This window comes from Megalobrama amblycephala, linkage group LG18 (assembly GCF_018812025.1).
Source record: "Megalobrama amblycephala isolate DHTTF-2021 linkage group LG18, ASM1881202v1, whole genome shotgun sequence".
NCBI lineage: Eukaryota > Metazoa > Chordata > Actinopteri > Cypriniformes > Xenocyprididae > Megalobrama > Megalobrama amblycephala.
In genome coordinates, this window is record NC_063061.1 from 16,828,378 (window position 1) to 16,856,096 (window position 27,719).

General features: G+C 37.4%; 2 protein-coding genes and 1 non-coding gene across 4 annotated transcripts in view; 1 reads left to right on the forward strand and 2 right to left on the reverse strand.

The window, feature by feature from the left end:
- LOC125252666 (serine/threonine-protein kinase pim-2-like) overlaps window positions 1-27,719 on the reverse strand; it is a 681,247-nt gene that overhangs the window by 422,800 nt on the left and 230,728 nt on the right. The gene's annotated exons all lie outside the window — the stretch shown is intronic.
- brd8a (bromodomain containing 8a) lies at window positions 1,086-26,861 on the reverse strand. 2 transcript variants are annotated; one of them, XM_048166122.1, is made up of 20 exons: window positions 26,813-26,861; window positions 24,327-24,420; window positions 20,388-20,457; window positions 20,022-20,071; window positions 19,809-19,931; window positions 19,653-19,733; window positions 16,330-16,394; window positions 15,980-16,104; window positions 15,705-15,896; window positions 13,534-13,627; window positions 13,170-13,304; window positions 11,898-12,037; window positions 9,229-9,622; window positions 7,050-7,093; window positions 6,671-6,939; window positions 4,644-4,736; window positions 4,471-4,539; window positions 4,014-4,296; window positions 1,825-1,869; window positions 1,086-1,478 (listed from the first exon to the last, which is right to left on the reverse strand). In XM_048166122.1, the coding sequence occupies exons 2-20, from the start codon at window positions 24,347-24,349 to the stop codon at window positions 1,419-1,421; spliced, it is 2,355 nt and encodes a 784-aa protein (XP_048022079.1). In that variant the 5' UTR covers window positions 24,350-24,420; window positions 26,813-26,861; the 3' UTR covers window positions 1,086-1,418. The 2 variants fall into 2 exon arrangements, with proteins under 2 accessions (XP_048022079.1, XP_048022078.1); XM_048166121.1 differs by lacking the exon at window positions 26,813-26,861 and adding an exon at window positions 24,853-25,016.
- On the forward strand, window positions 25,917-25,989 carry trnaa-agc. The gene has a single exon. It is a non-coding gene; the product is annotated as a tRNA-Ala (tRNA).

Genomic DNA, 27,719 nt, shown 5'->3' on the forward strand with positions numbered 1-27,719 from the left:
AGGAAGAGGCGATCATTAGTATCATAATTGATCCTTTTAGTTTTATAGCACTTCTCATTGAGTTAATTATTCCTTTTATGCAAAAATTAAATAAAAAAAAAAAAAAGCTTTTTTTCCATACATTGAAAGTGAATGGTTACCAAAGATTTTCAATAAAAAATGACTTAAAGTCAGCAGGAAATGCAAATCCAACCTATTTTCTAAATTCATGTTCTTATTGTGAACGATTCATTCTTTTTACAATTTTTTTTTTTTACCTTTTAATTTAATAAAAATGTTATATCTTGATCTTCCGATAAAACGGACCTCTCTCGGTTGCTGTGTCAGACTTCTCCAATCATTTTGTTTGCATTAACCCCGCCCCTTTCTTAACATCATTCTTCCTCCATCCGTGCAACAACCAATGCACAGAACCACATCCACTCCCTGTTTCACTCAGATGTGTCACAATACAGAAGAAAAAGATCTGTCTCTACTTCCATTACATTGCAACTTTAAATTTCAGTTTTAAAGTGGTGTTTCTCACACCAATCGTATTGCTTCAGACTTAAAAGGGACCTATAATGCCCCTTACACAAGATGTAATATAAGTCTCTGGTGTCCCCAGAATGTGTCTGTGAAGTTTCAGCTCAAAATACCCCACAGATCATTTATTATAGCTTGTCAAATTTGCCCCTATTTGGGTGTGAGCAAAAACACACCATTTTTGTGTGTGTCCCTTTAAATGCAAATGAGCTGCTGCTCCCAGCCCCCTTTCCAGAAGAGGGCGGAGCTTTAACAGCTCACACTTCGGTTGTTCAACAACAACAAAACAGGAGAATCTCACGCAGCCAAAATGACGATTGTCAGTAACGGTGTTCAGCCTTACATTGTTCAAATGAAAGTTTTTACATGACTTGAAAGTCCTTGGTCCTCATCCACTGTTACTGCATAGAAGACAGCAGCGTGAACATTATTTAAGACCTCTCTAAGTTTAAAAAAAAAAGTAATTGGTTTGGAACAAGAATACTGCATTGTAGGGGAAAGTGAAAGGGGATAAAATATCAGTAATCTTGTTCACACATTAAAAGGCCTTTAAATTTCAGTTGTCGTCCTTTTGTTTATTCCCGGTCATTCATCAATACCTGTAAAGGCAATATTCGTACACAAAACAAATTTAGTACAGCACAACACACATCTCACAACAATTACATACAGACAGACACATATATGCACACTCAGATTTTGAGGCAGTCCTATCATTGTACAATCCCAAACACCACACACCAGTGAAACCCTCATGAATATTCAAGTTATGTTTAAGCGTGTGGGAGGGGGTTGTTAGCGAAATGGTTCAGACAGATTGTCCTATGCTGTCTTCATCAATCAGTCACTTATTAGTGTTTCAAAGGAACCCGCCCACTGGCCAGTCCAACTGCTTATTTCTTCATCTTCAGGTCTGCTTCTATAGCGCAGCGTCGCCCCCTGGTGCCCCCGTCCTGCAGAGACAGACGGAGTCACTGAGTGACGGTTGTCAAGTCACTTTAAAGCAAGGCACTTTTTTCTCTTTTAACAACCTTTTTTTTTAAGATTACTTTTACATGTATGTCAAACTGGGGGAAAAAATCTGACAAGATTGTTTAGTAAACAAAAAGGTGATTTCTCAAAAAAAGTGACTGGCTCTTTTATCTAAAAGATGAGTTTTAATTCCTTCAGTCCCCATATTGACCAGTATGATTTTTTTTTACTACTGTTTTTTTCTCCTTCCCATTACATTGTCTCTATGGTTATTCTGTAGGAATAGTAGCGATCATAAGGGGAAGAAGGAGCATACAGGGTACTTACAAAGAGAGAGAGAAGGAATGCAGGAGAGGCCATGGGAACACAGTCCTATGAGAGGACAAAGGTCAGCATCAGAGAAAGAAATAAAGGTGCTTTGCAACACTCAAATGCAAAAGCAGTTAAAAGGTGAATTCGGCATAAGAAAAAAAAAGAAAAAAAAGACCACAAAGATGGGTTTAATTCTGGTTTCATTAATGTGTTTAACACTTGACTGTATTATCAGCCCTATGATTGGTCAAACTGATCCCACGGTAATTTGTAAGTATTTTATGAGGTGGCTATTTTGAAGAAAGTGTAAGCTGTGGCGTCAGTTACACTTTTTCCGTAAGCTGAATAGGGAAGGCGTAGGACGAAGCGTAAGCTTTTTGAACTTTAAAGAGTTTTACACTTTCTTCGTATGCTGAATAAGGAAGGCGGTCTGGTGGAAGATGGCTTGAGGGTGAGTAAAGCTTGGGGTAATTTTAATTTGAAAGTGAACAAATCCTTGAAGCTGGTTTCATTAATGTGTTTAACACTTGACTGTATTATCAGCCCAATGATCTGCCAACCCGATCTCACAATAATTTGTAAGTATTTTACGAGGTGGCTATTTCATACAAATTAATACTGTTATAATAGTTCAAAAACATGTCTTATAAGACATAACAGCATTTTAGAATGATTTCTGAAGGATCATGTGACACTGAAGACTGGAGTAATGATGCTGAAAATTCAGCTTTTTCATCACAGGAATAAATTTCATTATAAAATATATTAAAATAGGAAACGGTTAATTTTAAATTGTACTTTAAATTGCTGCTGTATTTTTGATCAAATAAATGCTGATGTGATGAGCATAAGAGACTTTTTCAAAAAATGTAAAAACAATAATAATGATAATAATTTACCAACCCTGGTGGTGTATATATATACACTATATTGCCAAAAGTTTTGGGACGCCTGTCTTTACGTGCACATAAACTTTAATGACATCCCATTCTTAATCCATAGGGTTTAATATGGAGTTGGCTCACCCTTTGCAGCTTTAACAGCCTCAACACTTCTGGGAAGGCTTTCCACAAGGTTTAGGAGTGTGTTTATGGGAATATTTGACCATTCTTCTTGAAGCACATTTGTGAGGTCAGGCAGTGACGTTGGTGAGAAGGCCTGGCTCGCAGTCTCCGCTCTAATTCATCCCAAAGGTGTTCTATCAGGTTGAGGTCAGGACTCTGCAGGCCAGTCAAGTTCCTCCACACCACATCCATGTCTTTATGGACCTTGCTTTGTGCACTGGCGCGCAGTCATGTTGGAACAGGAAGGGGCCATCCCCAAACTGTTCCCACAAATTTGGGAGCATGAAATTGTCCAAAATGTCTTGATATGCTGAAGCATTAAGAGTTCCTTTCACTGGAACTAAGGGGCCAAGCCCAACCCCTGAAAAACAACCCTACATCATAATCCCCCTCCACCAAACTTTACACTTGGCACAATACAGTCAGGCAAGTACAGTTCTCCTGGCAACTGCCAAACCCAGACTCATCCATTGGATTGCCAGACAGAGAAGCGTGATTTGTCACTCCAGAGAACACGTCTCCACTCCTCTAGAGTCCAGTGGTGGCGTGCTTCACACCACTGCATCCGACACTTTGCATTGCACTTGGTGATGTAAGGCTTGGATGCAGCTGCTCGGCCATGGAAACCCATTCCATGAAGCTCTCTACACACTGTTCTTGAGCTAATCTGAAGGCCACATGAAGTTTGGAGGTCTGTAGCTATTGACTCAGAAAGTTGTAGACTTCTGCGCACTGTGCGCCTCAGCATGCGCCGACCCCTCTCTGTGATTTTTGTTGCTGTTCCTAGTTGCTTCCACTTTGTTATGATACCACTTACAGCTGACCGTGGGATATTTAGTAGTGAGGAAATTTCACGAATGGACTTATTGCACAGGTGGCAACCTATCACGGTACCTCGCTTGAATTCACTGAGCTCCTGAGAGCAACCCATTATTTCACAAATGTTTGTAGAAGCAGTCTGCATGCCTAGGTGCTTGATTTTATACAGCTGTGGCCATGGAAGTGATTGGAACACCTGAATTCAATGATTTGGAGGGGTGTCACAATACTTTTGGCAATATAGTGTATTCATGTGGACTAACATTAGTGATCCAGAATCTTCTTATGTGCAGAAGTGCTGCTACATATAAATCGCCGCACCTTGTCATTGGGATCCTGCTTGCGGTTGGCCTCTCTCCCGCGCAGGCTCTTGGCACTGATGCCCGATTCCGAGGTCTGCATGATCAACTGTGTGGCCAGAAATTGCTGGATCTGCTCCAGAACGTCTCTCTGCATCTCCACGGCCATGTGGAACACATCATGGTCTGAGCTGTTGTACATCACTGCATTCTGGAACATCAGCATGATGTCACGCTGGAACTCGGCTGTGGTGCGGATCAGCCCGTTCTCGATGTTCTTCTTGATAGTGGACAGATCCATTGGCCTAAGAACCCGGAATTGTGGCAAAGCTATTTAAATTACATTTTGGAATTTATTTTCATTGTGCCTTCAACATTTCTCTCAAAAAAACATCAAGGACAATTGGATTCTTCCTGATAAGAAGATGTTCCTCTAACTGCAAAAACCTTTAAATTTACTTTCAACAATTTGCTCTCACCTGTGCACAATACTGTGGTAACCAGGGGCGATGTCATCTGTCACCGGTTGCAGGAAGACATTTGCATACCTGTTCAAAATGACTAATTATCACTCAGTTCATTCTGCCTGCAGAGAGCTAATGAGTCAGATAAAAGGGGCGGGGATTTGGAACAATGTAATGAAGACTCTCGCCTGTGATTGGCTGCTGCTCGCCACACCAGCATAATGGCTTTTTTCCAGATCTTCTGAGCCTGAATCGCTTCTTGATCTTCACTGCAGATAGAGCTGTGGAGGATGAGGAAGAGGGCATTATGTAATAATAGCATGTCGATTAATTGAACACATATTAAAGCAGGCTTGTTTATATCAATTCACCAAAAAGTATTAAATCATTTTTAAGTATAATCAAAATCATCAGAACTATTTACAGAGTTTGATTTTATTTATTTTATTAAATTAAACATGTTTTATTTTAACATGTTTACAAGTTGCTTTCAGTTAAAGGATTAGTTCAATTAAGACTTAAAATTTCCTGATAATTTACTCACCCCATGTCATCCAAGATGTTAATGTCTTTCTTTCTTCAGTCGAAAAGAAATTAAGGTTTTTGAGGAAAACATTCCAGGATTTTTCTCCATATTGTGGACTTCAACAGGGTACAATGAGTTGAAGGTCCAAATTGTAGTTTCAGTGCAGCTTCAAAGGGCTCTACATGATCCCAGACGAGGAATAAGGGTCTTGTCTAGTGAAACGATCGGTCATTTTCTAAAAAAAATAAATTATATACTTTTTAACCACAAATGCTCATCTTGCACTGCTCTGCGCCACGCATTACGTAATCACGTTCGAAAGGTCACGTGTGACGTAGGCAAAAGTACCGATCCAGTGTCTACAAAGCGAACGTGCAAAGACCAAGTCACATGCTCTTTACAAAAAAAAAGGTAAAACAACGATGTTGGACGATTTTGAAGTTGGAGGAGAAAATATTAAGTTTTTTGCCTTATCACGGTACTTCCTCCTACGTCATGCGTGACCTTTCCAACGTGATTACATAATGTGTGGCGCATCGCAGAGCAGTGCAACATGAGCATTTGTGGTTAAAAAGTATATCTTTTTTTTTTTTTTTTTTTAGAAAATAACCAATGGTTTCGCTTGACAAGACCCTTATTCCTCGGTTGGGATCGTGTAGAGCCCTTTGAAGCTGCACTGAAACTGTAATTTGGACCTTCAATCTGTTGAATCCTATTGAAGTCCACAACATGGAGAAAAATCCTGGAATGTTTTCCTCAAAAACCTTAATTTCTTTGACTGAAGAAAGAAAGACATGAACATCTTGGATGACTTGGGGTGAGTAAATTATCAGGAAATTTTAAATCTGAAGTAAACATCCTTTAAAACAGCTTAAACATGTATTTTAGTCTGAGACTAGGCTTAAAAGGTTAATTCACCCAAAAATGAAAATTATCCCCTAATTTATTCACTCTCAAGCCATCCTAGGTGTATATGACTTTCTTCTTTCAGTCAAACACAATCTGAGTTACATTAAAATATATTCTGGCTCTTCCAAGCTTTATAATGGGAGTGAATAATAACATACATACTAAAGACTACAGGTCTTTAGCCTCTTTAGCCTAAAGACTGCAGTTTATAGCCTCCTTGTTAGAGCATTCACCTCCCATGCATATGGGCCCGGGTCCACAGGCGGCCATTCACAGAAGCTAGTGATAATAGTCGATAAAGTTATAAATATTGATATTTTTCTTAGAAAAACACATCGCCATTTGGATTACTTTTATGATGGGTGGATGTGCTTATTTGGGCTTCGAAATCTTGGTTACTATTCACTCCCATTAAAAGCCAGAGACAGAATATTTTTTAATTTAACTCTGATTGTGTTTGACTGAAAAAGAAAGTCATATACACCTAGGATGGCTTGAGTGTGAGTAAACTATATATTTTTTTTATTTTTGGGTGAACTAACCCTTTTAAGCATGTCTGTGAAACCTAGGGTTAATTTAATACAAAATAATTATAGCAAAAATTAAATCTGAAAAATTTGGAAAAATCAACCTGAGTTAATAAAACGATGTATTATCACAATGTTTGGGATTTGATCTAAAGTGGCTCACTTATTTCACTTTAAAGTTATATTGTACATGACATGTTTTTCTATGTCAAACAATCAGACTTGGTGTGAAAGCTTCATTATGTATACATACAACTGTGAGGAGGCAGGGCTGCTGGGAATGGAGTCTGCAGTTGTGTGTAGCTGTACGGAAGAGGATGCCGTATGCATGCTGTAGCCGTCCTCGCTCTCGCTGGCCGGAGGGTCCAACTCTGTCTCCCCCTCTGGCTCAGAGAGATAAATGCCGTCTCCATCCTCCTCTCCCCCACAATCCTCAGCTCCATCCCCTTCTAAACCGGCTTTTATCTCCGACACACTGCCCTCCTCTGCATCACTCACGGCTTCCTCCTCCTCTTTCACTTCCTGTTAACGAGGAGTGTTAAAAATACTAAAAAGGGCAGAGTTAATGGTTTCCGGGTGTATGTATACTCGTGGCTGGTACATTATGTGTTAGCGTATGCAAACAGTCACACCTTTGAGTGCTGTTTTATCACCGGGTCATCTTCTGACTGTGTATCTGGAAGAAAACGGAACATCTGTTAGTTCTTACCAAAATCCTGTTTCCAGGGGGTGTTTGTGTGTCACATGCAGCTGGGGTCAGTGACAAATAAGAATTTCCAAAATAAAAGAGGGAAAATATTTTAAAATTTTGCTTTAAAACGCATGTTTTTAGAAATGTACTCATAGTGGTCTGATAAAATGTATGGGTTAAAAAAATGTTTAAATGTAATGATAAATGTTACCATTGAAACCATTTTTCACGTTTCATCAAGTTTTTGGGGGGTCACACCACTTGACATTTTACAACCTGAACTAACCTTGCCTTTTCATAAAAAGATTAAATTACTGACTTTGACACGCAGTCATAAGGGTCTATGATATAATTTCTTGATTATTTATTTATTTTGCATACTGGTTGCACCACATGACCTTGATTTGGCAAATCAATTTTAACAAAGCTCCTAACTTGCTTTTTCTAAGAAATACTTATAAATGATTAGGCCAAACTAAGGATTTCTTTACAAGAATTTTCATTTAATACGTTTTTTTTCCATAACGATATTTGGACAACATGACACTGCCTTACTTTGACTTTATGCCCCAAAAATGTATGAATTTGAACAAATTCATCTCAGAAAATGTGTATTCATATTTATCATTCAAATGTTAGGAGTCTGTAATATTTTTTATACTCACCAAAGCTACATTTATTTTATCAATAATACAGTAAAAATAGTAATATTCTAAAATATTATTAGTTTTCTATTTTAATGTATTTTAAAATGTAATTTTTTCCTGTGATGCAAAGCTGAATTTTCAGCATCATTACTCCAGTCTTCAGTGTCACATGATCCTTCAGAAATCATTCTAATATGCTGATTTGCTGCTCAAGAAACATTTATTATTATTATAAACAGTTTTTGTGAAAACTGGATTCAGGATTTGATGAACAGAAAAGTATTTATTTATTTTATAGAAATCTTTTTTAACATTATAAATGTCTTTACTGTCACTTTTATGCATCTCTGCTTGCTGAATAAAAGTATTAATTAAAAAAAATCTTACCATAAAATTTTGAACAGTAGTGTATGAATGGCATTTTTAAAAATATAAAAAAATAGCATAATGATATTGACCCATTAAAGGATTAGTCCACTTTTAAATAAACTTTTCCTGATAATTTACTCACCCCATGTCATCCAAGATGTTCATGTCTTTCTTTCGTCAGTCGAAAAGCAATTAATGTGTTTGAGGAAAACATTCCAGGATTTTTCTCCATATAGTCAAGTCAAGTCACCTTTATTTATATAGCGCTTTTTACAATGCAGATTGTGTCAGCAGCATTACATTAACTGGTATATAACTGGTACATACTATATATAGTGGATTTCAACGTATATAGTGGATTTCAATGGCTACCAACAGGTTGAAGGTCCAAATTGCAGTTTCATTGCAGCTTCAAAGGGCTTTAAACGATACTAGACGAGGAATAAGGGTCTTATCTAGCGAAACGATCGGTCATTTTCGAAAAAAATACAACCGTTTATGCTTTGTAAACATAAATTATCACCTTGAATGTACTTCCCGTTTCCGCATTCTTCAAAACACTTACGCTGTGTTCTTCAAAACACTTACGCTGTATGTCCTACGCCTTCCCTATTCTACTTACAGAAAAAAACGAAACTGGCGCCGCATTCGTTCTGTAAGTAGAATAGGGAAGGCGTAGGACATTCAGCGTAAGTGTTTTGAAGAATTTGGAAACGGGAAGTATTCAAGGCAATATTTTGTGTTTATAAAGCATAAACGGTTGTATTTTTTTCAAAAATGACCAATCGTTTCGCTAGATAAGACCCTTATTCCTCGTCTAGTATCATTTAAAGCCATTTGAAGCTGCACTGAAACTGCAATTTTGACCTTCAACCTGTTGGTAGCCATTGAAATCAACTATATATAGAAAAATCCTGGAATGTTTTCATCAAAAACATTAATTTATTTTCGACTGACGAAAGAAAGACATGAACATCTTGGATGACATGGGGGTGAGTAAATTATCAGGAAAAGTTTATTTAAAAGTGGACTAATCCTTTAAGTTTCAACAATGTCAAATCATTTAACTAATTTGCCGTAGTGTAAACGCAAAACATGGAGTACCTGATTGAGATCGTGTCCATTCGTTAGCCTCACTTTTGATTACAGCATGCAGTGATTCTGGCCGCCCATGCTGGGCCTCATCTGTGTGCTCTGGTCTGTGGGTATCTGCTTTCGGAGCAGGGTTTTGAGGAACAGAGGGGACAGTGGTGGAGGGTGTTGGGTACCCCTGTGCGCAGCCACTGCTGGATCCACACGTGTCAGAACTGTCTCTCTTCCCCTCCGAGAGATGCAGGGAATGTGGGTCTAAGTCCTCTGAAGTGCTGGAGGGCTCAGGGCCAATGGGCCTGAAGGGGTTTGGCTCCCAGGTACCTGACAGGGCGTGACCCGTGTCCTCACACAGAGACAGAGCTGCCTCCACTGCTGCAGCATCCAGCGCCTCGGCATTCTCGTCACCCTATGTGAACAAAGGTTGACAATGATTTTCTGTTGGACTATGCAGGAAAAGTCAGAAGACTTGAGTGGTAAAACACAAGCTTCAATGGTTTACAGGCTAATTTTGTATTTTTGCAATGTCAACGATGTAAACTCAAAACAATTTGTAGCTTTCTCTTAAATATACTGTTTTCCTTGTTCAAATGGTATATTGAACCTCGATATACCTGATTTTGTCTTATAAATGATTAATTTCTCATTTATTTTTACAAATTCATAATGGCAGAAATTTCATTTTTGGGTGAACTAACCCTTTAACTTTAAAAACAGGAATTTTACCCCCTCGTTTCTGAGAAATATAATGTGATTCAGTAGCAAAGCTGTTTTGTTAATAAAAGCCACAGAGCAGCGTTGATATCAAGTTTCTGTGCTGCTGAATGATTTTGTGTGCGCAATGAGATCTCCGATCTCTGTGTGCGAATCTGTGCATGCGCTTTAAAGGGGTGGTTTATTGCGATTTCACTTTTTTAAAAATTTTTAATTAGTGTGTAAAATTGCTGCTTGAGCATAAACAGTATCTGCAAAGTTACAGCGCTGAAAGTTCAATGCAAACGTAGATATTGTCTTTTAAAGTTATGGCAGTTTAATGCCTACAATTGCGACCAATCTGGACAACAACGAGCTTCTTCCCGGGTTGGTGACATCATAAACCCTGCAATTAACATAAACACTGCCATGTCGCCTGCATACAAGTTTTCTGTGTTTGGGCTTCCTAAGGACGCTGGACTTCGGGAACAATGTTAAAAATTATGTTTAATTCTATTCCTGACAATTATAATGCTAATTTAGCTGTCTGTGCTGCACATTTTATGGAAGACAGCTTACAGAATCTTCCAGAGAGTTCAATGCTGGATTTGCACAAAGGCTATTACTGAAAGATGAAGCAGTTCCCACTTTAAAAGCCGAAGCTGCTGTTTATGGGCCCCAACCTTTAAGTATGTTTTATTGTTTATAAAGTTATATAGTTTCTGGGACGTAAACAAAAACCAACATGGTTTGGCTTCGCTAGCCAGTTGGCTAAATTCTATTTCATACTTCTCCAATAAACACCAACAAACTTCCATGTAATCACACCAGCAAACTTCTGTTGGCGTTTCTGTTATCAGTGTACAGCATTGTTTCATTACGGCTTTTATGTTGTTTACCCACATGCTCGTTCATGTTATAAATTAAACAATACCTTTACAAAAATGCTACAGTAAAGGTTTAATCAGGATAACACTGTATATTGAAAGCTAACATAAACAGCAGTGACATTTACAAGTGACAGCATATCTAAACACTTTGACACAAATACAAACAAAAATACTTACAATTCATAAACGTCCTTTAAAAGCTGTGCTTGCAGAGATTTTGCTTGACCCTCTTCATCATTACTGCTCTGATTCAGGCTCAAATTGATATGGCAATATTGACACCATTATTTACATTTCCACCGAAGCACGTGCCACTTTTGCCCATAATGGTAAGGGGCGTGGCATTTCCGGACAGCGAATCACAATACACTGGGCCAGCCAACCAATCTGAGCCCATTGCGTATTTGTGAGGGAGGGGCTTCATAGAACCAGGAACTTAATAGAGTGTTTTTAGGAGAAGGGAAACAGCAGTGTAGAATAAAGGTAAAATATATGAAAAATACGTCATTTTTTTAAAAAACGAAACATTAAGACATGTTAAACTGTGCACCATAAACACAATCAAGCCTAGAAAAAAAACAGTGAACCACCCCTTTAATGAAAACTGCGCATTAATATAGAATGGTGATTAAACTACCTGTGCATTAAACAGTTTTAATGCACACCTTCCAGCCAATCAGAATCGAGTATTCGGACAGACCATGATATAAATGTATTTATTAGGGCTGGGCGATATATCGCATGCGATTGTCACGCACATTTCGTCAGTAAAGCCGGTTCCCTGATTACCGCTAAATTGCCATCACCTGCTTTCAAATGGAGCGGCATTTAATAGACAGAGCCGTAGATCACTGACAAGCTACGCAATATCGAAGGTGATTCATCTGCGATAATGAACGCGATATTGCGTAGCTTGTCAGTGATCTACGGCTCTGTCTATTAAATGCCGCTCCATTTGAAAGCAGGTGATGGCGATTTCGTGGTAATAAGGGAACCGGCTTTACTGACGAAATGCGCGTGACAATCGCATGCGATATATCGCCCAGCCCTAGTATTTATATACAAATATATGTAATATATTTGTATATATGTCTGAGTTACCTTCTCCTCAATAATGGCTATGATGTCCCCAACAGTCTCTAAGTCCAGCTCTTCTGCCATATAGGACACAGTCACCAGGTCCTCCTCCCCTAAAACTGCCTCCTTATTATCCACTGAAGCACTTGGGGCTCCATCACCTCCTGTTTAAAGTATTACACACATATCAAACCAACTAAAAGCTTTAGACATTCATATCAGGTAGAGATTTGTGTTCCAACTTGAGACCTGCACTCCCGTGGGACTACCGCGGGACCCCCCAATGCAGCAGAGTGCGGCACAGGACAAGATTTGATGGGAGAGTGCGAGCGGTAAGACACTCGTGTGTGTGGGTTGAGGGAGAATAAAATGACTCCCACAAAACAGAAATATCTAAAAATAAAATGTCTAAAAACAAATCTATTTTTATTCATCTATTGCACAAAAGCAACAAAAACCAGGGATCAGTTTTCTCTGTAATAATAGCATAGTGACGAAACGGTTTTGCAAGCGATCCAGTGCGTTTTTGTGTTTGCACTCTGGAGAGTGTCAGAAGTTTCTATTTACAACGTGTTTTTGTGGTGTTAAGCATTGTAGCCAATCCCAAACATATCTGTTGATTTCTTGAACGGAGTGACCAATCAGGTGTTTTTGTTCAGTGCTGGATTCTGCATGCTCGCCAATCCTCTCATCATAACAAATGAAGTGTAGACACAATATAAATAATGATTCATTTTGTAGTGTAGACAGCTTCATTGATTATAACGGAACTTTGTGAGATCTCGATTAACTAAGATGAATGACAAATTTTTTTGATTAGAAAGGGAGTGCTTTTTGCGTGCTTTATGCCATGCCAAATCACGCATGCATTAGCCTATGCTTGCTTCTCTGTTAAAATTAACAGTGGTTTGTGAACGTAGATGCTTTAATAACAAATAATTTATCGGGAGCGTTTATGCTGGGATGTAGTTGTGGCTAGGCAACACGTAACTTGAAACTATTTTATGGAAATTTCATGGACGTGCAGAAAAAATATATTTTTACCTGTGAGCATTTACTGGAGGGAGTGGAACAAAACATGAATGTTGTGATTGGGAGCGGGAGAAGGTAACATATGTTTGTGAAAGCAGAACAGAATCAAACAGGAGTGGGACTAAAAAATCCATCCCACGCAGGTCTCTAGTTCCAACACACCAGACAAAAAAGAGACAGTCGAACAAAGGTCCAAAATAAAGAGTTAATACATCAGATATGAAGTAAAGACTGGAGAAGGATAAGACAGCATCTATGAGAGACCTGTGCTGAGTGAGGCAGCTGTGTCTACTGCTGAGGTGGCAGCACTGGGGGTGGAGTCTGCAGTGGCCAATGAGCTCAGCTGAGAGGGAAATTGGGCGGGGCCAGCTTCCAGCAGACGAGACAGTGTCGGAGCACCTGAGACACGTGTACAAATGGATCGACATACCCACACACACACACACAGTGCACAGAGAGAGCAGGCTGGCGTTAAGCTGGAAGAGATACCCATATCATGACTAATACACAAAGACTAAAATGCAAAGATGCTGCTGATACAGAATTAGTCACTTTGCTTCTACAGCCCAGATGCTAAAATGTTGCACTGCTAGACTCAGTGCACAGATAAGTGTGTTTGAATCCATACCTGTAGCTGCTTGAGAGGCAGGTAGTGAAGAAGTCATCATCTGATTATCGTGACTTCCTGTAAGTTGACTAGACGGAGATTCTCCCTCAACTGCCTGCAATAAGGATTTTCAGTAAATTGCCATCTTTTAAAAGCCTTTGATTCAAAAAAACCTTTTCTAAACAATAAGAAAGAATCTAATGGCTCGTTTCCACAGAACGGTACGATTCAGTTCAGTTCAGTACAGTACAGTACAGTATGATTCGGGATGGTAAACCCTGATCCGGCTTGCGTTTTCACCACCACTTGTTAGGCGTGGTGTATGCCGGAAAGTAGCGACTGCCATCATTCTCGTGTGAAGTAGAAAGTGACAGTAAACAACAATGGAGGACATACAGCAGCTTTGTTTGAGCAAAGGCTGAAGGCTACAAGGAAAAACAGTTGAAAAATACACATCGTGTTGCGGCGGTATTGTGTTGTTATTCACCTTGTAGCACGCCAAGTGACGATTTTCTGTCAACCAATCAAAATTCTACAGTGAGTGTAGCTCCACCCTTTTGGTTCGGGTACTATTGGTACTATTGTGCTAGGTACCCCAACGGAAGGGTCCCAAAAAAGTAGTCTGGTACGGTTCAGAATTAGGGTACCGTTCACGACTTCTGACAATAGAAATGGCAAAAATTGCATACTGTACTGTACTGTACCGTACCGTGGTTGGAAACAAGCTATAACAGTCCTAACAGTCCAAATAATACTACTCAGATTTACATGGAAGAGATAGCTGTGCCACTTTTACAGGGTTCCCTCACTTTCTGACCAATGAATTTCCATGATTTTTCCATGACATTTCCAGTCATTTGCCAGATAAGGATTTTTCCTTATATATATATATTAATGATTATGATTTATATTAAGCAAACAGTACGTGAGGAAATTTGCTTGCTTTCCATGATCTTTTCATTTTTCCATAATTTTTCAGTCCTGAAAATTTCACTGTTGACATTCCCTGATATTTTCAGGTTTTTCAGAATTGCGGGAACCTTATTGGGAATCCTGTTTTTATTTTTTATTGTTCACCCAAAAATGAATAATCTGTAATTAATTACTCACCTTCATGTCGTTCCACACCTGTAAGACCTTCGTTCATCTTCAGAACACAAATTAAGATATTTTTGATAAAATCCGATGGCTCAGTGAGGCCTGCATTGCCAGCAAGACAATTAACACTTTCAGATGCCCAGAAAGGTAATAAAGACATATTTAAAACAGTTCATGTGACTACAGTGGTTCAACCTTAATGTTATGAAGTGACGAGAATACTTTTTGTCCACCAAAAAAACAAAATAACGACTTTATTAAACAATATCTAGTGAAGGGTAATTTCAAAACACTGTTTCGTGAAGCTTCGAAGCTTTACGAATCTTTTGTTTCGAATCAGTGGTTTGGAGCGAAAACACTTATGACGTAATGAAGCCTCGTTTACTGAAATCACGTGACTTTGGCAGTTTGATATTAAATCTGTTTTTAGTTAGTAGCTTTCTGGGCATTGAAAGTGTTAACTGTCTTGCTGGCAGTGCAGGCCTCACTGAGCCATCGGATTTCATCAAAAATATCTTAATTTGTGTTCCGAAGGTGAACGAAGGTCTTACAAGTGTGGAACAACATGAGGGTGAGTAATTAATGACAGAATTTTCATTTTTGGGTGAACTAACCCTTTAAGCCAGTTATGTGTATCTTTTGCTGTAGTGTGTCAGTAGGAAATATCAGTTTACATTTCCAAACATTTATTTTGCCATTAATTGTAATAATCCAGTGAGATTTTTGTTTGCACAAGGAGATCACAGAGATCTCAACATCATCGAATTTGTCTGTGATTACATAAAGAAACAGAAAAAACTGAGACAGACTAAATCCAGAAGAACTGTAGCAACAAGCCTACATGCAAAGCTACCTGAAAAACTACGTAAAGGGTGGTCACACCAATTATTGATTTGATTTAGTTAATAGAAGTTAATTGATAAATCTATTTATGACATTATTTTTGAAAGCATCCTCACTTTACAGCATTTTTATACAAGTGCCTAAAACTGTTTGCTTTGCAGGTGGGGTCTTTCAAGCGTCTTGGAGATGTTACCACAATTCTTCTGTGATGTGTGTGTGTGTGTGTGTGTGTATGTGTGAAGAATTCTGACCAGTCTGGGGCTGGTGGGCAGGAGACTGCCTTTCTTCAGCAGTTCTGACAGGAGAGGGGAAGGCGGCGGTGTGATTTTCTGACCCAAAAGCTTCTTCTGTGTTGATTCATCCAGCAGCGACCCCAAACTCGCCTCTACCACTCCAGGACCTGGCAGCTCCGTCAGCGGTACAAACACTGATGATCCTGCCCCCTGCACCGGGGAGGAATGATTGTAAATGACAGATTAAAATGAAATGACACTATTTGAAAAGAATAATGGAAAAAAAAACTCACAGTGGTACTATGATCTTCAGATGAATCTCCGATAGGAAAATCCATGCTTGGAGAGCAGGCCCCAGATGGGGAGCGCACAGTCACACTGGGCACACGTTTAGGAGTGTTCTTCACTGCCTGCCTGGCTGAAAAGAAAAGATAAACAGCTCTTACTATGAAGCATTTATGAATGACTGTTTCGAATATAGAATCAAATAGAATTGCAGTTTTGCCCATTTATGCAATAAATGCTATAATATGCATTAATTACTTTATTAAACAACGTAATCAAGACAATAAGACCACACAAAACAGACAAACAAATGTGAAAATGACTATTCTAATAACATGTTGTGGGCTTTCTTTAGTACCCTTGTATGCTGCATCTGTGGCCTTTCTTTTCACCTCAGCTTCTTCTTCCTCTTGTTTTCTGCTCCTAATGAAGATCCAGAATTTAAATCACTAAACCAACAAACATTCACTTAAAGGGTTTTGATCATCAGAATGAAATATCTCTGATTTACCCAACATATTGTTGTAAACTTATGGAATTTTTAAAGGAGAATCTGTTATAAAACTATTAAAAACTGCTTTCAGTAACTGAAATAAAGCTAAAATAAAATATAACTGAAAAACTCAAACTTAAAGGATTAGTCCACTTTTAAATAAACTTTTCCTGATAATTTACTCACCCCCATGTCATCCAAGATGTCCATGTCTTTCTTTTTTCAGTTGAAAAGAAATTAAAGTTTTTGATGAAAACATTCCAGGATTTTTCTCCATATAGTAGACTTCAATGGGCACCAAACAGTTGAAGGTCAAAATTAGTTTCACTGCAGCTTCAAATTGTTCAACACGATCCCAGATGAGAAATAAGGGTCTTATCTAGTGAAACCATCGCTCATTTTCTGAAAAAAATTGAAAATTATATAAGTTTTAACCTTAAATGCTCATCTTGAACAAGCTCTCTTCTTCTTCTCCTCTATTAGAATTCCAGCAGTGTAGACACTATTAAGCGTAATACTGCCCTCCACAGGCCAAAGTTTGAACTAATTGTTATATACTATTGAACTAGCATATTGCATATAAAAATTAGTTCAAACATTGACCTGTGGAGGGCAGTAATACGCTTAGCAGCGTCTACACTGCCGGAATTCTAATAGAGGAGAAGAAGAGAGCTAGTTCAAGATGAGCATTTCTGGTTAAAACTTATATAATTTTCAATTTTTTTCAGAAAATGAGCGATGGTTTCACTAGAAAAGACCCTTATTTCTCATCTGGGAACGTGTTGAACAATTTGAAGCTGCAGTGAAACTAATTTTGACCTTCAACTGTTTGGTGCCCATTGAAGTCCACTATAAGGAGAATAATCCTGGAATGTTTTCATCAAAAACTTTAATTTCTTTTCGACTGAAGAAAGAAAGACATGGACATTTTGGATGACATGGGGGTAAATTATAATTATAAATTATCAGGAAAAGTTTATTTAAAAGTGGACTAATCATTTAACCTAAATGAAAATTAGAAATGTTGCATTGGCAACTAAGTGAAATAAATAAATTTAAGTTGAAGTACTACAATTACTAAAACTGATTTTTTTAAAGCTAAATGGATTTTTTTAATAGCACAAAATGATAAATAATACATTGTATATATATATATATATATATATATATATATATATATACAGTCAAACCAAAAAAAAAAAATCAGACACCTTGAACATTTCATTCATTAATACAGTTTATTCACTATAGTTTAAAAAAATGGTAATAAAATATGACAAGATCTCAGAGTTAAACTGTGTCAGAAAAAAATTATCTTAATTATGTCAGATAACACTTAAGCAAAACATGGTCAAGTCAAAGTGTCTGAATAATTTTTGGTTCCAAATTTTTATCAAATTTACTGGTAGTCCACTGTATGAAGAATTTTTGGGTATAATATGTCACAGTTTATTTTATTTTGCTATCCTCATTTACAAAAATGAACTATAGTGTCCTGCATTCACTAGTAAATATATTTTTGGTTTGATTGTATATATATATATATATATAATACAAAAACTTTCAAAAAATTGAAATTACAAAAGTGCATAACAAACTCACTAAAACTTGAAATGAAAACAGAAAACATAAAAATAAAAGCCAACTCAAAAGATTATTAAATACTATAATAGTATATAAATAATATTAAATGGGGTCATGAACTGAGAAATCACATTTTCCATGAGCTTTTGATATATAAGAGGTCATCATACTATAAGAATATCCTGTAAGATTCAGAGCTGAAAACTTCCTTGTTAGTCCAAAAACAGCTTTTAATGTTACCAAGCCCAGCGAACGACTCGTCCTGGAATGTGCCTATCTATAGGTAGATGAAAGACCGCCTCTGCAGAAAAGGATCAACACCTACTTCTACATCATTACCACTCTAGCCCCGCCTACTGGCGTTAGTGACATGAGGAAGAGAGAAGAGCACAGGATCACTCACTGGACTAAAATAACACCTTCCAAAGGATCCTAATGCTAGGAATGTGGTTAATTTATTTATTTTCAACAACGTGAATGTCTCAGTTGAGCATTATTTATTTTTTATGTGGTACATTTCACTGTGGATTCTTTGGTAAATCAGTCGCAATTTTAAAGCAGGCTTTGCAAACACTTTTATGATATGGACTTGACAGTAATGCGACAACATGTAAGTAATCGTGTTAATTCTAATGCTTGATCTGTGACCAGTGATTTTTGATATGTAATGATTCATGTACAGTCCGATGTTCTTTGTCTATGTGTCAGTAAATCAAACCAGTGATGACTTAACGGTCAACTTCACATTGTTTCTCTTAGTAGGATGAAAATAATCTGTAATTTAAACTGTGATTAAATTATATATAGAAAGCGATCAAAGAACGCTCCCTTTGCAATCACTGGAGCTGTCAATCAAACAGCACGAGTTTATCAGTGACTCGTGCCAAAATTATTTACAGTGTGTTTGCACTGTTAGTAATGAAAGCATTCGTTAGTGTGCAGATATCGAGTTACAATGACGAGATCGCTGCATTCATGCACTCAACAACATATCAATGATTGGCTACATGCTTGTCGTTGCAACCTTTCATGCCACAATCTAAATATAATGCCATAGATCCAAATATAATCAACACTTTACACAATTAGTTAACCTTGAGAGCTGTAATACGTAAAAACGTGCTAAAAGAGAGAGTAATACTTGGCTATTTCATATGCAAATTTGTAAGCCAATCACCGCAGTGGACGTTAACACTGAAGTCTCACAGCAGACACGCCCCTCCAAACAGAGCGTTCAAATAAAAGGGCTAAAATCAGGGTAGGAAAATTGACTAAATTATGACAATTTATGATGTAAAAATCATACTAACAGTATAAGTGCACCACAGGAAACATTCTAAAACAATAAAACAATGCAATTCATGACCCCTTTAAAATAACTATATCACATGTCTTCTGAAGTCATATGGTAACTTTGTGGGAGGAACATAATGATTGTAACTATGAACTGTTGTATGAAAAAGATCTATGATAGGATCCTTAAAAAAACAAAACAGCTGATAAATGGTTTAAATGACAATTTAGCTGGGAACTATTCCTTTAAATGTGGTATATTTATAGCAGATAGTGTTGACGATGGATACAGCTGGTATAATGATTCCTACCGTGTAATTTCTTCCCATAACTCCTCAAGTTTGGAGTCTAGATGACCTGCCTGGATGAGTTCAGTTTCTCTCTTCAGTTTCCTAAAGGGACAGTAATAGAGTTACAGTCAGTCGACAGTAGGAAACGGTTCAGGTAAACATGTGAACATTTGGTACCTGTGCTTCTCTTGTGTGTCCTTGATCAATCGCTTCAACTCCTCTATCCTCTCCGCCGTCAACCTGCGAACGATCACATCCTCCACCGTCTCAACCACCTCCCCTTTTTCGCCTCGCTTTCTCCTGTGAACATGCACACACATACGCTCACCGCTAACTGCTGTCAGCAATGGAGTGAGTGTTGGAACGCAAATGAACAGGAAGTGGACTCACTTTGGCGCCTCAGTTGTCTCCAGGAGCTCAGAGTATTGTGATGCACAATGCTGTGAAACAGTGAGGAAAAGAATAAAGAGTGTGTGTGTTGTAAGAGTCTTATTAATTGATCTTTAAAGGAATAGTTTACCCAAAAAATTACAAAGCATTGGAAGACTTGGAATTTGTGATGCTTTTATGCTGCTTTTTTGTCACCATCCACTTTCATTGTATGCGAGAGCAGCTTTCTTCAAAAGTAATTTTCTGTTCCATACAAGAAAAATGTCATACAGGTTTAGAATGAAACAACGGAATTTTAATTTTTAGGTGAGCTATTCCTTTAAGTTTCCTATATGGCATTGGATTGTTTTACAGCTTCCCCAATACCTTCTGAGAGAACCAGTCAGGAGGGCGTCCAGGTTCTGCAAATGGCTTAATGGCTCGGCTCACAGACACCCTAAAATAACCATTGTACAAAAACACATTACTATTGGTGGATCCAAAATGGTCAATATTCATATTCATGCATTTTATTCATATTTATGTTAATCATTTATGGCTTATGATTTATCAATATGACTTTTGATTTCATATATTCCCTACTCCTACTCCATATTAATCGTCATCATATTTTCAAGTATTTACTCTTTATTGTATCCTTTATGGTTATTCTTCTTTTATATTTAAGAGTATGTATGCTTGCTATATTTAATTAAGTTGGCTTGAAAAAGCCAACATATTGTTATGCTATTTTTTTCTGAGACTAAATTTTTAGACTCTAACTCCAAACACGGGTCAGACCTTCAGACTGCTCTGACTCGAGTTGCTATATCTTTTCTAACTGATCGGACTTACGGTTTTCCTAAAAATGACTGTTAGCAAGCTTGGAAAAATCCCATTGACTTTCATTGACGGAATGTTCAAATGAGGCAAGACTTTCAAAATCCAACAGTCAAAATTCAAATTTAAACTACGGAAGCCCATTAGACTCAAAAACTCAATTAGACTCAAATGTCATTCTATGTACTATTTCTAATCCATTGAAACTCATTCAAACTCATTAACTCATCTATCTATCTATCTATCTATCTATCTATCTATCTATCTATCTATCATCAAACTAAATCTATCTATCTATCTATGATCAACTCTCATAGCAACCACCCAGAACACCATGGCAACCGCATAGCAACCACACAAATCACTCTGGCATCATCCTAGCAACCAGCCCAGGTACATTAGCAACCTCAAAGCAACACCTTAGCAACCACCCCGAGTACCCTAGCAACCGCGTAGCAACACCTTAGCAACCACCCCGAGTGCCCTAGCAACCGCGTAGCAACACCATAGCAACCACCCCGAGTACCCTAGCAACACCCTAGCAACACCCTAGCAACCACCAGAGTACCTTAGCGACCACATAGCAACACCCTAGCAACCACCCAGAACACCTTAGCAACACTATAGCAACCACCCTGAGAACCCTAGCAACCGCATAGCAACACCCTAGCAACCACCCCGAGTACCCTAGCAACCGCATAGCAACACCTTAGCAACCACCCCGAGTACCTTAGCAACCGCATAGCAACACCTTAGCAACCACCTCGAATACCTTAGCAACCACATAGCAACACCCTAGCAACCACCCCGAGTACCCTAGCAACCACATATCAACACCCTAGCAACCACCCCGAGTACCCTGACTCTATCTATCTATCTATCTATCTATCTATCTATATCAAATAAAACTTAAACTTTCAAACTTCAAACATTTAAAACTATTTCAAACTTTCTGGACCGGCTTTTTCAAGCCAACTTAAGGTTTGTCTTCAAACTTTTTTATCTAGTTGTTCTTCAAGTGTTTCAATGTGACAGGTCATGTTGACACGTTTGTGGTTAGATACTGGACGTTTGCCAAGTACTGCAGAAGTGATGTTTTCAGAATTAGTTGCTCATTTGAACTTGATCAAAATATGTCTGTTATTAATTCAGCTGACATGTGATAATGTAAGATTTGCAAAATTCAATTAAGGGGGGTTAAAACAACCCCTATACCTATTTTCATGTATTTTTCATCTATTCAGTCTATGACATAATGGGTAAATCCATTTGACCTTTTCTGATTAGAACAAAACATAAGTTTGAGTGGGATGTAAATTACCCTATGCTTATTGTATAAAATGGACTGAGTCGTTGATAGTTTTGCTTTTATCTGCTCTTCTGCTTCTTCTCTTCTCCTTCTGCAAATGTCTTAATTATTGTTCTTCCATTCTGTATATTCTGATATTCATCTGTTAAATACAATACTCTGGATTTTACAATACTCTAAATTGCATTATTAACTATTAATTACTTAATGAATTTGTTTGTCTCTATAATTTTTAATAAATAAATTTGTTATTCCTTATTCAAATTTAATCTCTGACATAATCATTGCTGGACTGCCTGGATCTCATGTTCTCAAGTTTTTGCATCAACAAAAATGTTATTTTTTTTTTATTATTCATTTATAATTATTTAACTGAAAAAGAATAAGTTGACGTTTAAGTAACTGAACCTATTTCCTTAAAGAACAATCCATTATGCATTATTTGTTTTATTAGGAAAATACCATACTCTTTGCGAATTAAATTTCTTACATTTTTAAAATGACTTTAAACTATAAACTTTTTGGAACAAAGCAGGCGTTGAAATGAGCCAAAGCAACTAAAAATCAAGAGATTTCTTATTTTAAATCACCCATTCTTTGAAGAACCAGGAATTCCACAGTCTTAAAAACATGGATATATGAGGTAGCCTAATTTAAAAGTGGGATTTCTCGACCTAATGTTTATATAAGTAGCCTAAGCAATAAGGTACGAGAGGCTTTGCTGTATGGTGACTAATGGTGCGTTCAAGTCATGTCGGAAAGATCGTATTTACGAGCTGAACGTACATGAACGCCACCACAATGTCGTAAATACGAGTGGGAAGTTCGGGAGTGTCTGTACTGCCCCGATCTGTACGAGATGGGGGCGTGTCAGTGAGATGCTGCGTTCACGTCACCTCGTACTTACTGGAATCTTGAGATAACAACACGTGACGTTATATTCGGAGCTGTTCATGTCCTTTTGGTCCTTGGACTGGGAATTTTCCATGGCACCACTATCAACGCCTAAATGAATCTACAGCGGTCAGGTGGTACATCTGGGAGCTTTCAGAAAACTCCCAGCTTACAAGCTGTACTTTACGAGCTCTACGAGGACGTTGAACGCTTTTTACAAGCTAGAATCTCGTGAACGCACCTAGAAACATGGCGGAATACGAATACCACAATATTATTTGGCAGTGACATTGTCCGGCTTTTCTATTTACAACGAAGTGAGCTAACTGCCTGCACAAAATATGGTAAAGTTTACAGTGGCTTCATAAATTAATTCAAAACATAATAAAGCTGATGCACATTCTTTGTTCTTCTTTTTCTATAAGTAGAAGTGCTTTATTTTTTTGTAATTAATTAAGAGAAGGCACACTGCCATCTTACTCCGACGAAAGTGACTTGAACGCACCTACTGTCATAAACACGACTTCCCACCTCGTAAATACGAACTTCCTAGGAGGACTTGAACGCACCTACAGCACTAGCTTCGAGTACCTTATTGCTTTTATAAAACGGTTACCACACAATACAAATATTAACGACAAAAATATGTATCAGTGCAACTTCATGAAGTAAACTTTCACTAAAAGCCTTCATTCCGCTGGAAAAAAAATAGTCCCTGACCGTGAACAGCAACAGAAGCTACATTATTACGCCATTAGATGGCGACAAAGACTGTCTTTATGAGTGTGTCAGTCAGTAGCAAAGACTTTTACATTGAAAAGACGGACATTTAAACAGATTTTTTATTATGAACATAGGACTGACCTGAAGGAAAATGCTAAATCTGAATGCAGGTAATAAACTCGCTCAATCGATCTCTTTCTCACAATACTCTTCTAGTTTGAGACAACTGAGAACAAACAGTTTAACTTTACGTTGCTAAGAGTGGTTGCTAAGGGTGTTGTGTAGTGATACACAGAACCTTTGCAGTCATATCCGTGTTTTATCGTGAATAACTGTTTTATAAATATATAACGTTACATTATTTTTTAAATGTTTATTTGTAATGAATTTACATTTTAGTAATAGCAAGCTCTAAACAATTTTATCGAGTAGAAATTGTGATTCATTTATATCCTTAGTAATGGGGTCTTTGAATATTTTTTTGTGGTCAATGGGGGACCTTGGAGTCAAAAAGGTTGAGAACCTCTGAATTAAAGCAATAATATAAATGTAAAAATCACCAGTTTTGGTCTCCACTCTTCATGACAGAGGAGGCGAGGCACAGCTTTTCCCTAATTGACCATGGCTCTGTTGGGCCCAACAGCAACTTATGTTCTGTACAAAGAATAAAAAGGCAGATAATAATGAGAAAAAATGCATTTCAGTTGTAAACAGCATTTAAGCACATCTGTACGTGCTACGCTGCGAGATGATGAATGGGTGGGCAGTTTGACAACTAATAACGGGGCCATTTTAGATGGTCGAAGCATCATCGGCGTCTCACATTCCTTATGTTAAATGTGATGTAGCTAGTCTGATGCAGTCATAAATGTGTCATTTTGGTAAAGTGTTCAGTGATTCGGCCAATGAGCGTCATTGTAATCAATGACTTCTGCGTGTCAAATCCCGCAACACCTAATCGCGGCACGCGCACCGCTGCATCCATTATGCACGCGCGCTTGACATGCATCAATTATAATCTGTCCTCTGCCCCGTGCAGGACGTACATGCATGTGTGTGATGAAAATGTAAGAGAGCAATACTCACTTCCAACTCCGCTCGCCATTTTGTCATGACTGGACTGTTTTCTATTGCTCCTTTGGCATGACAAGTGTCTGGCTATCAAATGTAAATGTGCATATCCGGTGTGAATTTTCCAACAATCATTTTGCTCTAAGGTCTGCAGAAGCCCAATGTAGTTAAGTCACATGTGCATTGCTGAATTTATAAAAGTCTATCATTTTGACCAGCATTTTGCGCTGGCATATCCATATTTGAAGTATCATATATATATATATATATATATATATATATATATATATATATATATATATATATATAGAAAATACTTAAGAACTTGAAGATATTTAAATGTAATTGAATGACGTGCAGTTTATAATAAATGAATATGATGATGTCAGTTTCGTATTGTTATTTTTTCTTCTGCTTCCTAAATTCAGTTCATGAAAGTTTCTTCCTGGTGTTGTCTCATGTAATGCCATGTTACTTTTGGAATGTAAAGAACAATTATTTACTTTATTTAGAAAATAACATAAAAACAAATGGACACTTTTCAAACCACAGTTCTTACATTTTTATAAATTATACATACATTTTTTCGAACAAACTAAACCCAAAAAGCACGGAAAACGTAATAATTTTAAAAACACTGAAATTTATGTGACTTTTTTTTTTTTTTGGCAGTTTACGTTATGTGACTGTAAAACCTCTTGTTCGTGTGGTACTGAATAATAAAATTAGTCCCATGTGCTGTGAATAAAAAAAAGAAATGCTGAGGCATTATATGTTATAAAGAGCGCCGAAGTACGCCGTAACGAGTGAATTCACATGAGAGGCGCCTTTGAAAATATACATTTTATTATAGCTTTTATTTTGACTGGCTCATCCTTACCGGAAGTGAAATTAATAAAATGTATTTATTCAGAACGTATTATTATCTGTTGATTTGGTTTGTTCGATCATCTGTTTACTAATTAATCACGAATTGTATTCTTTATAAAAAATGTATCGAACACAGATCTTGAAACTAATATGAGTGAAACTGGTCAAGGGGTGTTTTATTTGTGGCAGCACGACACGCTTCCTACGGAGGGGGATTAGCTCAAATGGTAGAGCGCTCGCTTAGCATGCGAGAGGTAGCGGGATCGATGCCCGCATCCTCCAATGTTTTCGAGTTTTTGAATATGTGTTCTAGTCAGGGTTGGGGAGTAACGAAATACATGCAACTTAGTTACGTATTTAAAATACAAAATTTGAGTAACTGTATTTAATTACAGTTATATTTTAAATGGGTGGTAATCAAATTACAGTTAACGTTACATCCACACAGTATTTAAGATTACCAAAGTAATTACTTTGAATTTTAATGTAATTTATTTCATTTAAACATTAATGTAAACTGTGACAGGCAATTAATGTAAACAGCAATTGGTGATTCTCTGACTCTGACAGTCTACAAAAGCATCCTAAGCAGGGGTTAAATTGGACGGGGGCCGTCCGGAGATGAGGATGGGCACACAGGCTTACGAGGGCTCGACATACGCTTACCCGGGACTGTGGGACAAGTGGATTTTTTAAAGTGCAAGAGAATTTTAATTGCCTGACCGGATAAGTAGCTTGATTAAGATGTCAATAACAACCAAAACGCGAGAATGATTAATCTATCTTAAGTGGCGATTGATAGTGGATACTAGTAGCCTAATGTATTGGCAGTGATATTGCGCTGTTGAGGCGCACTAACCTCTTGAGGAGAATTCAAAACAAATGAGTTCTGCTCACAAAAATAAACTCAGTTATCATGTTGCAATAAAATATGCCATAAAAACCCCACATTCAATATGTGGGGTTTTTATAGCTTGCTATTTACGACATATGATAAAGTTAAGCATCACAGGAAGTGCTGAATTCCTGAATATCACCTCGGTTGAAATTGCCACTAATTTCATAAAACAGTTCAATAAACAAGTAGTTAATATTAATTACTTACGTTTTGGGAGCAGTATTGCCTGTTTTTTGTTCTATTGTAGCAGCGAAAATAGTTCCAAACAAAGGAGAACCAGCGCATCTCGGAGCTACAATCAGCCGTTTTGAATGATTCAGCGTTTTGAACGAATCGGTTGAGTGAAGATTCAATGGTCCAATCATAAACAACTGCTTCATTCTTGATTCATCCTTTTGAATGAATCGTTTGAATAAATGACTCAGTGGCTCACTCATTAAGACGGTCACTTGCCGCCATCTACTGGCGGTTTAATTTCAAGGTAATTATAAATTTCCCACCAACATTTCTTAATTGTTTATTCAAAAATATTTAAAGAATCTCATAACATGGTCCCACTTTATATTAAGTGGCCTTAACTACTATGTACTTACATCAAAAAATAAGTACAATGTACTTATTGGGTTCATATTGAATTGCAAAACACATTTTCAGCTATTGAGGTGGGGTACGGGTAAGGTTAGGGAACGCTTTGGTGGTATGGGTAGGTTTAAGGGTAGGGGTAAGGGTTAAGGGATGGGTCAACAGTGTAATTATAAATGTAATTACAGAAATTAATTACAGATGTAATTACATGCAGGTGTTTTTAAAATATAAGTACAATGTAAAAACATGTATGTACACAATAAGTGCATTGTATCAAATGAGTAATTTAAATGTAAGTACATAGTAGTTAAGGCCACTTAATATAAAGTGGGTCCCATAACATTATTGAATGCATTTTTTTTTTTTCAGTGTAAATTATTTAATTTGGTAACAGCCCTATAATATCTTATTATTTTAATTTATCAAATGTAAGAATTTGAAATAAAAGATGAAACATAAATTTAATTAGATTGGGGGGGGGGGTGCCCTTTATAAAGGTTAATAAAATGCCCCAAATAACAAAACTGCT

Excerpts from the sequence above, each read along its gene's own strand:
- brd8a (XM_048166121.1), bottom strand. Across the intron at positions 19,734-19,808 it reads GACACACAAGAGAAGCACAG|GAAACTGAAGAGAGAAACTG; the intron begins GTACCAAATGTT and ends CTGTCCCTTTAG. Across the intron at positions 4,540-4,643 it reads CGAGCAGCAGCCAATCACAG|GTATGCAAATGTCTTCCTGC; the intron begins GCGAGAGTCTTC and ends CATTTTGAACAG.